The sequence below is a fragment of the Rhinoderma darwinii genome, chromosome 1 (genome assembly GCF_050947455.1).
Source record: "Rhinoderma darwinii isolate aRhiDar2 chromosome 1, aRhiDar2.hap1, whole genome shotgun sequence".
Lineage (NCBI taxonomy): Eukaryota > Metazoa > Chordata > Amphibia > Anura > Rhinodermatidae > Rhinoderma > Rhinoderma darwinii.
In genome coordinates, this window is record NC_134687.1 from 387,170,642 (window position 1) to 387,189,362 (window position 18,721).

Genomic DNA, 18,721 nt, shown 5'->3' on the forward strand with positions numbered 1-18,721 from the left:
TATGAAGGGCCAGTTAACATTTGTTTGGCCCTCTAGTCTTTCTTGCCTCCAACATGGTACAAAAAACACTGGAGAAGACAAAACTCATTCCATAGTTTCTTACAGAGTTGGTTTATTGTTTGATGGCATCAGTTGTTATGTCTGCCTGAGCCAGATAGAGAAAAGTTAAATGCAACCTTGTGTCAGTTGTGTTTGCCTCTGGCAAAGAAGAACTGGCTGGGCACAAATTATATATGTAAACACACCCTGAGAAGGTAATGCATTAGATATGAACATTTCCTTAAAACTATCTGCACCATATGATTCGGCTGACATCTTTAAAGACGGCAAACACTACCCAAACTAATTTCAAAATGACACAACTAACCAAAGTTTGTCTTGATTCCTTGCCTCAGGCCAAATTTGTATGACACACAAACACATATAAAATACCTGGTGAGCTCTTCTTTAATCTTCAAAGGTTCATGAGGGTAGAATTTCACTCTAAAGCACATGGTGTATGGTGGATGAGCTGAAACGTTATAAAACAAAAAAGCATGAGAACAGCGCAGGGAATAGTTGCTTGATGAAAATGCGGAAGAGGTTTTTTTTTTTTACGCTATGAGAAATGGTTTTACGTGTACTCCAAGCCAGAGCAGTAAATAAAAGCATGCTAGAAAAGCCTCAATGAGTTTGCAGATTTCTTTAGTGATCAATATGTAATGTTAAAAGCAGCTGTGAAATATGACTTTATCTAAGCTATCATTTCTAGTACCTCCTTAATGAGAGCAACATTTGGCTAGACAAATATGACATATTGTAAAAAAAACAAACCAAATACCAACCACTTCAGAGCTATGATCCTACCCTGCAGTGGCGTAACTACCGCTGTAGCAGCCGTAGCGGCTGCTACGGGGCCCGCTGCATGAGGGGGCCCGTGTCGCCCGCCGGCACTGGCCCCCACCATGGCCGGAGGCTCCGCTAGCTGCTGCTATGGCTACTACAGCGCAACGCCACTAAACACTATGGCAGAGCAGGGAGGTATCTCCCCGCTCTGCCATTAAAGGGGTTGTTCCTACAAAAGACATGTATCCCCTATCCACAGGATAGGGGATACATGTGTGATCGCTTGCAGCGATAGGTAGAACGGGGGACCGAAAGTCCCCTGAAGTTCTCCATCACAAACCTCGGACTTCCGGGGTCTGTGTCGGCAGCTCTGTAGAAATGAATGGAGCGCCGGTCGCGCTTGTGCGCATGCGTGACCAGCGCTCCTTTCATTTTTATTGAGCTGCGCAGACTCCGGAAGTCCGAGGTTTGTCATGGAGAACTTGGGGGGACTTTTGGTCCCCCGTTCTCCCTATCGCTGCCAGCGATCACACAAGTATCCCCTATCCTGTGGATAGGGGATACATGTCTTTTGTAGGACACACTATAGGTCAGATTTTTTATGGGGGTTGGGGCTGTATAGCGTTACCTACAGGGGGAGGGCTGTATAGCGTTACCTACAGGTGGGCTGTATAGCGATACCTACAGGGGGGCTGTATGGCGCTATTTACAGGGGGGACTGTATGGCGCTATCTACAGGGGGGCTGTATGGCGCTATCTACAGGGGGGGCTGTATGGCGTTATCTACAGGGTGGAGTCTGTATGGCGTTACCTACAGGGGGGCTGTATGGCGCTATCTACAGGGGGGCTGTATAGCATTACCTACAGGGGGGGCTGTATGGCGCTATCTACAGGGGGGCTGTAAAAAAGGCACTATCTACAAGGGGGGGGTTGTGTGACACTCAGGGGAGGGGGGACCCCAGTCAAAAGTTTGCTATGGGGCCCAGTCTTTCCTAGTTACGCCCCTGCTACCCTGAATCCCATACAAATGAACAGATCTTAGATAAGGATACATTAGTTGCATATAGTAGGGCTGAGCGATTATGACCTAAATCAAAATGATGATTAATTGAACATGTAACCTCGATTACGATTAATAAAGATTTTTTAAACCACACCTCTTTTGCATGCCACACCCCCATCATCGGAGACAATCGGAAATCATTTGCAACGGAAGCATTACCATTGAAATCAATGGTAATGCAAACGGAAGCTATGATTTCCGTTTGCCTTCTGTTAATGGGTTCCTTCGACGGAAAGGTCTGACGGATCCCATCAACGGAACCCTGACACTGATGTGAAAAGACCCTTAGGATATGTTCACACGCAAACTCAAATACGTCTGAAAATCCAGAGCTGTTTTCAAGGGAAAACAGCTCCTGATTTTCAGAAGTTTTTCAAGCCACTCGCGTTTTTCGCGGCGTTTTTGGAGCTGTTTTCAATAGAGTCTATGAAAAATGGTTCCAAAAACGTCCCAAGAAGTGACCTGCACTTCTTTTTCTCGGCCGTTTTTTTCACGGCCATGATTTTCAAAATGGCCGTGGAAGAAAACGACCCATCGGAACAGAACGCAGTTTTTCCCATTGAAATCAATGGAAAGATGTTTGTAGGCGTTCTGCTTCCGAAAATAGCCCGTGTAAAAATACCCCAAGGCTTCGTTCACATCTGTGTGGTGTTTTCCGTTCTAGCGGATCCGACGGAGGACCACAAGAACGGAAGTAAATGTTTCTGTAAAAAAACAAATTAATTTCAATGGCTTTTGTTTTAGCATCAGTTGTTCTCAGTTATTCTCCATTCCGTCAGGTTTCCAATTTTTTGACTGAAGCAATAGCCTAGTATGCTGCGCTATTGTTTCCGTCAAAAATGACGGAAACCTGACGAAAAAGGACCTTTTCATTTTTTTTTAACATTGAAGTCAGTGGATGACGGATACAAACTGATATGCCATCCGTTTGTAACAGTTATGCATTACGTTTAACGGATTCGTTTTTTTTTCTGCACATGCGCAGACTAAAAATAAAAGCAAGAAAGGGCCTGTTCACATCACCGTTCATTTCCGTTCCGGGGTTCCGTCGGAGGGTTCCGTCGGGTGAACCCCGCAACGGAAAGTGAAACTGACGGCACAGCTTCCGTTTCAGTCACCATTGATCTCAATGGTGACGGAAACATCGCTAATGCTTTCCGTTCGTCACCATTCCGGCTGGTTTCCGGTTTTCCGACGGAATCAATAGCGTAGTTTTTTTGACGCATCCGGTAAACTGATCAGTTAAAAAAAAACACATATTTTACCATCCGTTAGGATGCGTTCACATATATCAGTTGCATCAGCATCAGTTTTTTTGTCTCTCAAGTGATTACAACTGATGCAAAAATGTATCAGTTGCCATCAGGCTTTCCCCAATTTTTACTACAAAACCATCAGTTGTCATCGGTTGTTGTTAGTTGTCATCAGTTTTTACCACAGTGGTCCACCAAAAAGGTAGTCCAGGGTCTGAAAACGTGCCCATTTTATCAGAGTGGTGTATAGTTTGTGATGGATTGGATACATAATAGATTAGATACATGATGTGTACTTGTCATTTGACAAAATTCTGACATGATCCTGGCATGTCAGGGCTATCCTTCTCTGCTCCGGCCTCGGTACTACACTGAAGTCTGACACACACATTGTAATGTTACATGTGTCATATTCAGTGCAGCGCCGAGTCCGGTGCCGAGAGGGAGAGACCAGAAGGCAGCTGCTGTTTACTCACCTCACCTCAGATCTTCGAAGCAGCCTTGTGAACCTGCAAAGACACCATACACTAGGCCTAACCACATGGAGAAGCTATTAGCTTTATAGCTACCCAATCCCACCCAGCATCTCAAACCCACCCCACACCATGCTGGGATTGCTGGACAGTGACTTTAGGGGTTCCCTCTAGGAGCGGAATCCCCGGCCAGAGCGTCGGCAACACTCTGGCTGTGAATTCCCTCCTGGAGGTGCCCCTGACATCACAGTCCATATATGGACTATGACGACAGGGGCTCCTCCTGGAGCAGAATCGCCGGCCACAGCGCCGGCAACAGTCTGGCAGTGGATTCGGCTCCTAGAGGGAGCTACAGTGGCACTATTTACAGGGGGGGTAGCGTTTTATACAGGGGGTGGCTCTATCTACTGGGGGGGTTGTGGGTGGCACTATCTACAGGGGTGGCATGATTCTGCTCCTGCCCCCAGGCCAGAGCGTCGGCAATGCTCTGGCCGGGGATTCCCACTCTGGGTGCTGCCAGAAGGTGGATGTGGCAGCACATGGCATTCATTCGAGGAACAGTGGATAAGATAGGATACGGAGCCGGACCCAAAAACGCTGGAGGTAACGTTTTTGGAGCCGGCTCCTGCAAAGGTTCGGCGCCGTACGGTGGCAAAACTTATGTCCTTTGTGCCAGAACAGATCCCATAAAAAGCTGTGGGATCCGGTCTAGCATCAGTTTCTGATGGAAACTGACAGGGGCAACTGTCATATGTGAACGCACCCTAAAAACTGGGAGTATTTTAGTCACAGAAATAAACTGCAGCAGATTCTGGGAGGAAGACAGGATGCATTGTTAGCCAAAATGATTCTAAAAACTTAAAGGGGTATAGTAAATAAATAAAGCTTATTTGTTGTATAATAAAAGGTCATGAAAATCTAAAACACTGTGTATCAATATCTTACCAATTTTAATTGAATGGGATCCTGCACTGTTTAGCGTACTATTACATGGCCGGACATGGGCTGTGTAAACTAGCGTCGATCAACGGCGTACATTTGCTTCTATACATTGATCGCTCGTCCCTATACATTTTTATCATGTTTGCTCGTTCATTGGCTGATAGTTGCCCTGATTACACAGGGCAATGATCGGGAACAAGCGTTCATATGAACGCTCGTTTGCCCAATCATTGGCCCGTGTAATAGGGCCCTTACTTTCAGAGGATGAAAATCTGCCCCGTGTTGCTCAATCAGAAGAGAGATAACTGATATCAAGCCTCACACGACCAGGACAGATCACATGACCAGGACAGATTTCACCATCTTCAAAATGGTGATGAACTAAAACACGCCGGGAGGAATTTTCAGACACCAGTTTTAATCTAAGGTGCGCTGGTGCAAGATGGCCCTAATTTATTAGAAGGCGCAATCCTCCAAAGTTAAATCTTCTCCAGCTATGAGCTGCAATATATTTGCGCTGTCATTTATGTCAAGTTATGTCAAATTATAGTAAATTTGTCAGCCATGGAAGGCCCTGTCACTTCCAATAACCCTGTCCCCTTTTTTTCAGTAAAGTGCCTTGAGCAGCTCAAATGCCTCAAGAATAGCAATTCTTTAGATGAAATTGCAACTTTTGAAGCATTTGTAACTTTTCTAATGACAAAAAACTGGCGCAGAACGAATAATCAATTGCCCCAAAAGTATAGTAGAAGGTTGCATAACCCTTGCAAAGTAGTATACAGTAGATATTGCACAAGTGAAATACATATATTTTTTATCCTTTATTTAAAAGGAACAAACTAATGAGGTAATCATTGGAATTATGGAACAAAGTTTTAAGAGTTTAAAACACATTGACAGTCACATATTAGATAGTTAGTGATACTGCAACTCTTAATATTTTAAAGCGGATATAAGACGTAACTTCACTTTAAATAAAAAAATATATTTTATTTTTTTTAAACAGTTTATTATTTTATATTATACAAAACAGAGCAATATTTGATTCATAACAAAATAAAATTTTTAGAATAGTATAATTGTTATTGCTACCTGAAAAAAATATTGAACAGTATTTTCCCTGAATCAATCAAAATTAACACTTACCCTATAGCAATGAAAAAATTATTTTTTTATATACATATCCCTTGTCCATTGATGCACTTCGTTGCACTGCCTGTATTTACGGTCCCCAAGTTCAAAACATAGTGTGTTACAAAGTGCTTGAATGTCCTGTGTTCTGGGAAATGAACTGTACATACTCCCTCCTGGAGAACCCCCTTTTAATATATATTCCTTGTAAAACATTGGCATCATATAAATAACAACGTAAAATGGCAAGCATTAGGTATAGTTTATGCCACAGTTTTCTAAAAAATATTTCACATCCGCAACAGTGCCTTTTCAAAATTATTCACACCCCTTGGTGTTTTCCCTGTTTGTTGCATTACAACGTTGAATTAAAATTTTTGAGGGGTTTGTATTATTTGATTTACACAACATACACTACTGCTCAAACGACGCCTTGTAGCCAGAGGTTTGAAGGGATATGTTGCAGCCTGAAAACCGTTGCTTAGGCCCATTAATAAAAAGAAGAGGCTATTGTGGGCTAAAAAACACAGGAGCTGGACCACTAGTCAGTAGAAGAAGGTTCTTTTCACGGACTAATCAAAATTTGAGGTATTCGGCTCCAAAATGCGAAAGTTAGTTTCTCGTGCTACAGTCAAGCATGGAGGAGGCTCCATTATGGTCTGGAAATGTTTCCGAGGTGGTGCAGTTGGTTTCTTACTAAAAATCAAAGGAGTCATGGACTCCAAGTGCTTCCACAACATCCTGGTGCGCAGTGCCATCCCATTCAGCACCTGTCTTATTAGTTGTGGTTTCACATTACAGCAATATGGCGCACATCGGGTGGGGGAGTATGGAGCGGGCTCACGGGCTGAGCCCGCTCCATAGAACGAGTGTTACAGCCGACACTTCAGGATAACAAGCGGGATTCCGCTCGAGCGCAATCCTGCTCGTTTAACTCGTTAAATGCTGCGGTCATTAGCGACCGTGGCATTTGAATGACTAGAAATAGTTGACGGCCCTCTGTAACGTTTTAATGCCCCCCCACGACACAATTGCGGTGTTGCCGTTCTTTGGCATGGAAGCCTGATGAAGGCCCCCAGGTCTGCCCTCTTTGTACTCCTATGTAGTCATATCTGGCAGGGCTTCATTGGACCGTGCCACGATATACTGCAATACATTATTATATCATGCAAGCGATCCAATGACTGCTGGTTCAAGTCCCCTAGGGGGAGAAGTAAAAAACAATAAAATAAAGTTTTTTTTTAATAAATTTTAAAAAAAAACTTTTCCCAAAAGCACAATGTAAAAAAAATACACAATTAACATAACTGGTATTAATGGTCCGTAAAAGTCTAAACTATTACAATATATCATTATTTAGTTTGCACGATGAACGCTGTAAAAAATTGAAACTGCCAGAAACTTTGGCCACTTCAACTCCCACAAAAAATTAAATAAAAAGTGATCAAAAAGTTTCATGTACCAATAGAAACTACAGCTCGCCCCACACAAAATAAGCTCTCATACCGCTTAATCGACGGAAAAATAAAAAAGTTATAGCTTTTAGAATGTGGCAACAAAATATTTTTTTTTCCAGTTTCCCCGTTTATATGGTACAATAAATGGTGCCGTAAAAATCTACAATTCGGCCCGCAAAAAACAAACCTTCATATGGCAATATTGATCGAAAAAATTATAAAATATGGCTTTTGGAAGGTGTGGAGGAAAAAACGAAAGTGAAAGTCCGAAAAATAGCTGCGGCGGGAAAGAGTTAATGTGCAGAAGTATTCACCCCCTGAACATCAATAAATCTTTGTGGAGCCACCTGTTGCTGCAATTACAGATGTTAGCCTCTTGGGGAATGTCTCTATTAGCTTAGGAAATCTAGACAGTGGGATATTTGCCCATTCTCCCAGGCAAAATTGCTACAACTCCTGCAAGTTGGGTTGCGTTGGTGTACAGCAGTCTTTAAGTCATGCCACAGACTAGGCCATTCCAAGAAATGTAAATGTTTCCCCTAAACCCCTCCAGTGTAGCTCTAGCAGTATGTTTAGTGTCATTGTCCTGCTGGAAGGTGAACCTCCGTCCTAGTCTCAAATTTCTGGCAGACTGAAACAGGTTTTCCTCAAGAATTGCCCTGTATTTACTGCCATCCATCTTTCCTTCAATCCTGACCAGTTTTCCAGTCCCTGCTGATGAAAAGCTTCCCCACTGCATGATGCTGCCACCGCCATGCTTCACTGTGGAAATTGTGTTCTTGGGTGATGGAAAGTGTTGGGTTTGCGCCACACATAGTGTTTCCCATTATGGCCAGAAGTTCAATTTTAGTCTCATCGGACCAGAGAATATTCTTCCATGTGTTTGGGGAGTCTTCCACATGCTGTTTGGCAAACTTCAAAGATGTTATCTTATGTTTTCTTTAAGCAATGGCTTTTTTTATGGCCAATCTTCCATAAAGCTCCACTCTGTGGAGTGTACGGGTTATAGTGGTCAAATAAATCTATCTCCGATGTGGCTCTTTGGAGCTTGTTCAGTGTTATTATTGACATATTCATGTCTTTGTTGAATCTCTGATAAATCCCTCCTTGCCCGATCTGTGAGTTTTTGTTGGGCGGTCTTCTTTTGTCAGGTTTGCAGTTGTGCCATATTCTTTACATTTTGTTATAATGGCTTTAATGGTGCTCCGTATGATGTGCAAAGTTTTGGAAATATTTTTATACCCCAAACCTCATCTGCACCTCTGCACAACTTGGTCTCTGACCTTTTTGGGGACCTCCTTGGTCTTCGTGTGGCTTGCTTAGTGGTGGTGCAGACTTAGGGGTCTTTTAGAAAAGGTGTCTTTATACAGGCAGCATGTGATACACAGGGGACCTTATTCAACTAAAATGTGACTTCTGAAGTTAACTGCTTTGACCAGATCTTATTTAGGGGTTTCGTAGCAAAAGTTAGTGATTACAGATGCACTCACTACATTTCAGTTTTTAATTGAATAAATAAATCAAATCAAATTTAATTTTAAATCCATTTTAATTCCAAGTTGAAATGCAACGAATCATGAAAAACACAAAGGGAACTGAATACTTTTGCAAGGCACTGTATGTAATAATAGCCATGACAGATGACATTTTAACCCATGATACAACATACTTCAAAGGAAACAGTAATGCTACCTTGAGCTACACACCCAAAGCTACCCCACAGTAACAAGGTATGCATTGAATGGGACACCACAGATGTGCCACATAGGAAAAGAGCTACAAATTGCAGTCGCCCATTTACTTTAATTTTAGCACACCAGCTAGTGGAATAACAGGAGTACTATCTTGGTAAACAGAAGAGTTACCGCAGTGTTTTAAGTGTTATATTTAAGTCTGGTAAGACACAAAGCAACTCTGAAAGCAGCAATTCATTCTTTTAATCACAGCTTGTCTCTTATATGCTGTTTATGTGAAAGATAATTACAGAGATGCTATACTTCACCTTACGGGTGTTTCTGATTTTGCTTCTGACTCTGTATGTGTTGAGTGTATATTTAAAACCTTACCATTCAATTTATCAAATTCTATTTTTTACTTTTAAGTAAATAGATAGGTCTATATTATGTGCAGAACAGATTGTCCTCCTTTAACGTTTAGTTAACATGAAATGTAAAATAATGTTTTTCCTGGGCACTAACATATATAATAAACAATATTTTTTTAAGAGACTATAAAGTGGTGTACTCATAATACTAAGAAGACTATACTCCTATTTCCTGATTCTGTATACCCCAATATTTCTTTGTGTCAGAAAATACTGTATCTTAGATTGACAAACGGGTATTTTATTTCAATTAGTGTCCCATTATAGTTTTATAGTCCCATTTTCTGGTGTAATTGCATTGAAAAGAATATTGATTACACTAAGTGCCATTTATATCAGGCCCCCCGGTCGCCCTTCTGACACTTGAATTTTCCATAAAAGTGTTACCAAAATATGGGCCTGCCCTGTAAGACGCATGTGATTAATCCATCGTTGCATATAGTGCTATACTATCCTGTCTCTTAACTTACCCAGGTAACTACTGCCTCTTCAGTCTGCTGACTGGCCCCCAACTCCACGGAAGTTGCTAACACCATCTGGGCGCCATGACTAGGAAGAAAATTGTCACACAAATCAAAGAGCTGGATGGCAATGACGGCGCAGTCACCACTGAAGCTGCAAGTGCCATGTATGTGAAGCAACAGAGAAAAGTTGCTAAGAATAACTCAGATCTTTGAGAACTCGGAAGATGCCCTGCACTGGCTGGATGGACGAGAGCTATTCCATTGTTGCCAATACTTTTCACAGGTATCTCTGCTGGTCTTAACTCAAGACTATATTATTTTCTTTATAGTTCGTTACTACTGATTTTGCTAAAATGTTGACAGGGGTGTGGGGTCGGGGGTAATATTGCTGTAATTTCTACAGAATGCGTCCAGACATAGGGAAAATTTGTCAACCTTCTCTACACCAGTTTTGTGACATTAAAAGTTTTGCATTGAAAATGTCGACTTTTGGCCATTTTACTCCGCCCTTGATACTTTTGTAAAATTAAGTGGGTGTGACTTCCCAAAAGGGGCAGGCCCCATTTATGCCAGAATACTGGCGTAAATTATAGAGGAAACCTACCCAGCTCTCAATAGTGACATTGAAATTTACAAAAGGCCTAAAAGTTGCAATTTGCATTGAAAATGTCGACTTTTGGCCATTTTACTCCGCCCTTGATACTTTTGTAAAATTAAGTGGGTGTGACTTCCCAAAAGGGGCAGGCCCCATTTATGCCAGAATACTGGCGTAAATTATAGAGGAAACCTACCCAGCTCCCAATTCGGGTAGATTTCACTCTGTGGGGCGTAGCAAGGCAGAGGCCAGTGCCATGCCCCATATCTGGCCCACCCTGGTCAAACTACCCCCTTCCTCATCTAAAAATTGACAAATAAAAAGCATACTCACCTCACCGCTCACCTTTTCTGCTCCAGGTCCCCTCCAGCTGAGCAGAAAGCTAAGACTGGTGTATGAAACGCCAGCCTTCATAAATCTGCCCCATAGTGTATATGCACTGTTTTGTTTTTTTTGCTTTCTTGCACTGTTCTGCCTTTATGTGCAAACATTTCTACACAGAACAATGGTGGTAAGCTATGCTCAGCAGCTGCTCCATATTCTGCAATTATCATGCGCCATGTCATGTTGATGAATTCTGCACACACAACAGTAAAATTGCATACTGGCGTACTTCTTGGCTTTATGCCAATATTAGTAACTATAAAGCTACAAATTAGTTAGATGGCCAGAACTGTGAATAAACACTAAACAGTAGTATAATAGTATGTATGCGACTGTTTATTCATCAGTATGTTGCACCTGTGTGCTCCCTACCCTATTATAGTATTGTGGCTTGTCTGCACTTCAACTAATTTGACCTAGTATGGCATTTCCAATTATGTAAACACTGACTACCCTGAGGAACTATTTCTTCAATTTCTCCTGTCAGTCCAATCCAGCTTTGAGATGAAAAGCACAGTTGACATGAAAGTGCAGCCTAAGGCCAGAATAACACGAACGACTGCAAACTCGGACGTGAAAAACAGATGTTTTTCACGTCCGAATTGCATCTGTGCAGGACCCGTTTGCATGGAACTTCATAGGCTTGAGTCTATGGAGGTATCCGTGAAAACAAACGAAAATATGACGTGTTCTATTTTTCAACGGACCCTTCACACGGTCCATTAAAACAACGACTGTATGAACGGCCCCATTGAAATACATGTGTCCGTGTGACCGCCGTTGTTTTAACGGCCATCACAAGGACATATACTACGGTCGTCTGAATTCGGCCTAAGGGTATGCCCAGACGTGGCAGAGTTCTGCATACACTGTCCGCATCAATGCCGCACAGAATCTGCGTTGCAGATTCTGTTGCGCCTTTGCCTAAAATGGGCATTAAATTGATGCGGACTAGCCGTTGCGTATTGAGGGGAAGAGGGCTTCCGTTCTCTCTATCAGTGCAGGATAGAGAGAAGGGACAGCCCTTTCCCTAGTAAAAGAGAAAGAAATTCATACTTACCCGGCCGTTGCCTTGGTGACGCGTCCCTCTTTCGAGGAAACCTCCGGTCCCTGTTCTCACTCCGGATGGGGTAGAATTCGAGGTAGCCAAGATTGTGGACAGCAGGATGGTACAAGGCTCCCTCCAGTACCTTGTCCATTGGAGAGGATGCGGACAGTGTATGCAGAACTCCGCCACGTCTGGGCATACCCTTAGGCCGAATTCAGACGACCGTAGTATACGTCCTTGTGACGGACACATGTAGTTGAAAAATAGAACACGTCATATTTTCGTTCGTTTTCACGGATACCTCCATAGACTCAAGCCTATGAAGACTGAAACGTCATCCCGGAAGGCCGGACTGGAGGAAGAAGCAGGGAGTTCTCGGTAAGTATGAACTTCTATTTTTTTTTGCAGGTTGATGTATATTGTGTTCGGAAGTCACTGTCCAGGGTGCTGAAACAGTTACTGCCGATCGTTTAACTCATTCAGCACCCTGGACAGTGACTATTTACTGACGTCGCCTAGCAACGCTCCCGTAATTACGGGTGCACATACGTAGTCACCCGTAATTACGGGAGCCCCATTGACTTCCTCAGTCTGGCTGTAGACCTAGAAATACATAGGTCCAGCCAGAATGAAGAAATGTCATGTTAGTAAAACCAATACGCTCCGCAGCACACATAACATCTGCGGACTTCATTGCAGAATTTTGACTCTCTATTGAAGTCAATGGAGAAATTCCGCAATGAGTCCGCAACAAGTCCGCTACACGTCTGCAACAGTCAGTGTATGCTGCGGACACCAAATTCCGCACCGCAACCTATGCTCCGCAGCGGAATTGTCCGCAACATGTAAACGAACCCAACTAAAAAGCTGTGGAAAGCAATGGAGAAACGTGTACGCTGCGGACTGTGCGCAGCGGAATTCCAGAGCAGTTCCGCCACGTCTGGTCATGCCCTTACAGCTACAACCTTTTAAATGGGATTGTCAGGCAGCACATCCTTAGCAACCAGTCTGTCAGAGACTACTCAAGTCTTCAGCACAAGGCCAAGTTGCCAAGGGAGTGATAGAGAAAGGATGCTTGGCGGTACCACACTTTTCTGTATAATTGCCATACTAATCTGATTTTAGTAAACAGAAATTTATGTGGTGGACTTCTTTAAGATGTGTGAATGAAAAGGGAACGTTTCGCATATTTTTGGTTCAGAAGTAAAATAATTATCTGCACATGCTTTTGAGCATATCTACCACTGCAAATACAAGTAGAAATATTCAAACCTACATGTTGCTCAACATAGAGCAATAACTATGCATTTGATGGAATACTAGTTTGTTCTATACAAGAGCTGTCCATCACAAAATGGATATAACCATATTGCAGGCCTTGTACTACAGCTTATTCACAATTGTTTACAGATCCCCTTGTATTTTTAGATACAGTCATTATTTGGAAAGCACACACTCATGGAGATAATCATTAGTATAAAAATAACATGGTAAATATAGTAGAAGTATATGAAAGAGGCCACCAGGATTTGAACACTTACATTTCATTTGCTTGGAAATGGGTTTATTGGGATCAAGCCAGTGCTAAAAAGAGAAAGCAGAAGTCAGTGATGTAGGTGTGAATCCTATAATAGTAACAAATGCGCACTATGAAGACACAATCCTTGTAAAGGGACAAACAGCAATATGAAATCTAAAAATGTATATTCAATATAACAAATATTACAACAATAGTTAAACTTTATATATTTTTTTAATCATTTTATATGTGCAATTGTAAAAATGCAATTACAGTGTTTCACTGTACAGTCAGAGAAAAAAGAAAAATTAGTGAAACAAGACACAGAAATAGAAACACATAAATATTTTGCCATAAAATAGGCCTTTGTATTTTTATGCAGTGTGAGGGTATGTGCACACGTAGTGACCAAAAACGTCTGAAAATCCAGAGCTGTTTTCAAGGGAAAACAGACCCTGCTTTTCAGACGTTTTTTGACCAACTCGCATTTTTCGCGGCGTTTTTGCGGCGTTTTTTACGTCCGTTTTTGGAGCTGTTTTCATTGGAGTCTATGAGAAAACAGCTCCAAAAACGTCCAAAGAAGTGTCCTGCACTTCTTTTGACGAGGCTGTATTTTTACGAGTCGTCGTTTGACAGCTGTCAAACGACGACGCGTAAATAACAGGTCGTCTGCACAGTACGTCGGCAAACCCATTCAAATGAATGGGCAGATGTTTGCCGACGTATTGTAGCCCTATTTTCAGACGTAAAACGAGGCATAATACGCCTCGTTTACGTCTGAAAATAGGTCGTGTGAACCCAGCCTGAGTGTCATGTAGTTTTTCAAGCAATAATCAAAGTGAATAGCTGCTTTATATTTCCTTTTTAACTGTTAAAGTGTAGCTAAACGTTTGACAAACTTCTGACATGGCATAGTGACATGTCAGAAGTTTGGATTGGTGGGGGTCTGATCACTGAGACCCCCCAATCGCTAGAACGAATCAGCTGAATCGCTCGGGTGAGCTCTCAGCCGTTTCGTGAGCCCGTACTCCGATACAACGGCTTTCCGGAAAAAGCCGAACAGACACGAAGCAGCTGAGCGCTCACACGAGCGCTTCAGCTGCTTCGTTCTAGCGATTGGTGGGGGTCTCCGTTCTCGGACCCCCACCAATCCAAACTTATGACATGTCACTATGAAATGTCAGAAGTTTGTCAAACATTTAGCTACACTTTAATGTTCTTTTATTCTTAACCATATAAGTGCAATCTTATCCGGCATGACCCTGTACATCCATTGTACTATACGTGTAAATATGTCACTATAAATAAAATGTCATTAGTTTTTTTATGTGACTTTCTATCAGCACAAGGGACTGAATAGATTATATTAATATTTTAGAGCAAAGTAAAAAAAAATAATTTGGGGGAAATATATCAGATTTACGCCAGTTTTCTGCCGTAAAACAAGTCTCAAATTTTGGTGCACGCCAAACCTTAATGTAGGTTGTGACTGTATGTTTTAACTATGGGGAACCAGGCCATTTAATGCTTTAGTGCTCTGAATTTTCTGACTATTGTATCCGTGTGCAGTACGCTATGTGATTGAAGTGCTGTTGCAAATATTTTCAATGTGCTTAAAAAGTTAATGTATCCTTATGCCTTTGCAGAATGTGATTCATATATTGGCAGTGGATAATATCCACCTGTTACAAATCATAATTGATTATGTCACTCCAGAGTTATCTCTTTCCATAGGCATGTTGCAAACAGAATTAAAAAAAATCCTTTTGTCAGCAGCTGTTGTATCAGGTTTACCATGGTTACACAAGCCTAACCCTAATGTGGATTGGCGGTTAGATGACATATTCAGATGGAACCCTAAATGCTTGCAAATGAATGTTTTTTGCTGTTGCTACATCTGAAGCTAAAGCCTTACGTTAAGGCCTGATTTACACGAGCGTGGGCGTTTTGCGCACGCAAAAAACGCGGCGTTTTGCGGTCTGTGTGGAGATCTTTCGTTTTTTGGTCCATCATGCAATCCACGGGTTTGTGCAGTTTTCTTAGCCCATTTTGTGCTTTCTGGCCAGGTGTATATTACATCTAGAATCTTCTCTGTTCTTGAGTTTAATTATTTGGCTTATGATATATCCTTTTGGAGAGATTTCTGTACTATACCACATCACATGATGTTTATACTATGGTAACATATAACTGGGACTATTTACGTTGTTTCTCCACACTCTCCTTTTAAATTGTGTGTATTATTGTTTTTATTTTTGTGATGGCCAATATGCTGTTATGTGCAATATAATAAAGGTTATTTTTTATTGTCATGGTACGTAATCAGTGCTATGTGTCGCTTATTTTCTGGATATACTAGCTGTCTTCACAGTCTTCTATAGGTATTGAGTTCTGTTTTGCAATCTGTGTGGACGCATTGTTTTTTGGGCGAACGCCAATGGTTTATAAGTATTCAATATTTTAATTTTAGGATTATTTACCATTCAGGTTGAGCAACGAAGGTTGAGCTTTATCACAAAGTTCCAAACTGTACAAGACAACACACTTGAGATTTATTTTTAAAACTGTGTTCCTACGTTGCGGTCATATTGCGTTTCTGCTGCAATACCACAACACAAAAACAAGAAAAACATTGACAGACACCCCTGGTGCTGCTATTTTGAGGGAAACCAAAAAGCATCAAAAAAGTAAAATTAAGCAGGATCAAATTGGAGAAATGTAATTGCCAACATTAGAGGTGAACTACTGCTTTATAGGAGAAAAAGAGTCTTTGGCTTGTCACCAATGTAAATAATATCAATTTTTAAATAGATAAATTTATAAACAGAAAAAATCTTAATGATGTATAGTAATATTTTGCCATCATAGATGTTATGCGAAATTGGTTCATCAATGTAAATGTTTCATATTTCTTATTACAGTTTTTTCATCACAGGAGTTTTCAAATATTTTGAGCAGTCGCATACAATAATCTCTCTTCAGAATTTATAATAGTGCTGATGATAAAATCTTGTTACTAAATTGTACTTTCACTGATGTGAAGGTGTTTTCTCACTTTAGAAAGCGGACATCAAAAAAAGTTACAACATAGAAGTATTAGTGTCATTATAAAGATGAAGACACCCAGTTTCCTTTTTTTTCAAGAGTAATAAAGGGCATTCAACTCCAAGCTCTTAGATCAGTACAAGAGCTTAACCTTCAAAGCAAAATTCTTCAGTAAAACATGATGACTGCTAGGGCACTGGTTTTGATATTTGTTTGCTGCGCTACTGCAATAATCGTGAAGCTAAGCAAGGTATCATGTGCATGCAATAAAGTAAGGTAATAAAACTTTTTTTTTAATCTAAGACAACAAGTTCAATACACCATCAAATAAATAGACATGCCCTCTTGCAGAAGTTTTGGAAATACCCTACACAGTGTACTGTAGTCACTGCGTAGTGAATTTACAAAATGTTTGCAATTTATTCCTAACGCAACTTTTTCAAAGATATGTCTCAGGTCTGCTGTTCTTGGGTGACCTCATAAAACACATGTTATCTATCGGGAAATGTTGTGTTATGCAATGACATAATACCATGTTAAGGTCCCTATAGGTAACAAGTTGCATTCCTCCCCTATGCTATTCTAAACAATATAGTATTTGCAATGGTTCATTATGGAGTCCTTCTGTCCAATAATATGTTTTGGCTGTTGCTTTCCCACACATTGGATCTCCATGCACACTCACTATACTACTATGCTAAAGGGCTTGTCCTACACAAGCACATCTTGACCCAGCTCCTGAGGAACAGAATGCAATATCTAACAGTATTGAAGAGTTCATTGAAAAGGAGGGGACTTTATGTCTACTTGCTATGCGTTTGATTTTCTTTGATGCATTTAATTGTCCTTTACATTTCTGAAAAGAATGTATACACAAATGGAAATACATACTCTTTGCTTTTCTGGGTCAACATAGCGGATACCAAAGTAGTCCTTCTCCAACAAGCTGTAGTGATTGCAGATATGGTCAATGAGGAACTGTCCTTTGGTCTCTTTCTGGATAAAAAAAAAAGTTCTTATTAGGTATAAGACTAAGATCCGAGCCTAGCACCCCAGCCATGTAAATACTTTCGTCAAGCTATTTCTCATTAAAGGTACATTTTTTACCTTATATACACAAGATTATTATTGAAGTTCAACAATTTACCCTTTATAACCTACATAATTCTTCACATTAAAGGGTTATTCGGCATATCTCTAGCATATGTTACAATATTATGTTTGATGGGGATCCAACCTCTGAGACCCCCACCGATCCGCAGAATAAAGGGACATTAGTCCTTTTGGCACTGCTCTTGCTCAGCAGGACATCCAGCCTCCCGCTGAGCAGACAACAGAAACACAACTTCATTCAAGTGAATGTGCTAGGATCGTTGCGGTGCAGATAATATCAGTAAATGAGCCGCATTGTGGTCCCTTCACCTTAGGGATCATGGGGGTCCCAGCAGTCAAAACACCATCGATATCCTAAAGAAATGTTATCACTTATTTTAGTGAAAAAAAAACCTTCAACTCCTTTACATTTATTCAATTTATACTCTACCAAATATACATTTCAGTACAATATTTCAAAGAAATAGAGCTACACATTTTTCAAGATCGGATTTTTTTATTATTATTATTTTTATTATATCCTCTGTGGCACTGTACATTTTCGTGCAAAATACAGTAAAACTCTAAAACACAACAAATACAACATACAATACAAGATAGCCCTAACTGTAGTTTACAGACCTGATTCCCATATTTGAATTTATCTGATATTATTAATATTGTCGTTTTGTTTTTGTCTAAAAAAAAAAACCTTTGGAAGGGATAGAATTTATGAAATTAAAATAAACCCTCTGACAGAGAATGGGAAAGGGCCTGCAGAAGATACATATTTTTTCTAAGTAACAAATATATTCTTTTCACCTTAGAATCCCCTCTCCTGCACTCAAAACCAGTGGCCAACTTCACCTCGTATAGCAAAGAAGGTGCAAGTTGAGGTAATGGCGTAGTGAGCTTCACCAGTCCTTCTGTTCAATAGTGACATAGTGCAATCTGTGGAGACCCAGTTATTTTACCAAATAGTGGTAGGCTGCTCTCAAATTTCCACACTATTGCACAAACCCAGCTTTCCACTTGTTTAGGGAGATCCTATTCCTGCTTTTCATTTCCTTCCTCCACCCTTTTCTCATTTATTACAAGTCATTTCAATTATCTCTGTCAATTAGCCTCTTCTTTCCAGGTGTCAGCTTTCTTTTAGTCCAATACATCTGGTCAAAAATGTGTTACAATGAAGATGGTTTCTGTGAACCACGTAGTTATGTCAATATAATTCAGTAACACAAACATACTTACTGTTTTAAGTTTATTGTATCCTTTATTAGGCTAAATTCACACACATGTGTCTGTTTTGCACGCATAAAAAAAGTT

At 40.8% G+C, this 18,721-nt stretch overlaps 2 protein-coding genes across 3 annotated transcripts in view; one reads left to right on the plus strand and one right to left on the minus strand.

Annotated features, from left to right (window-relative positions):
- Window positions 1-18,721, minus strand: part of FRMD3 (FERM domain containing 3) — a 335,672-nt gene that overhangs the window by 182,873 nt on the left and 134,078 nt on the right. Inside the window, exons 2-4 of the mRNA XM_075828480.1 lie at window positions 17,195-17,299; window positions 13,281-13,323; window positions 433-511 (exon numbers count right to left, since the gene is read on the minus strand). Of these exons, the coding sequence (XP_075684595.1) occupies window positions 433-511; window positions 13,281-13,323; window positions 17,195-17,299 (227 nt within the window). The remainder of the gene's footprint in view (window positions 1-432; window positions 512-13,280; window positions 13,324-17,194; window positions 17,300-18,721) is intronic.
- The window catches only part of IDNK (IDNK gluconokinase), a 358,457-nt gene that overhangs the window by 128,095 nt on the left and 211,641 nt on the right, over window positions 1-18,721 (plus strand). The gene's annotated exons all lie outside the window — the stretch shown is intronic.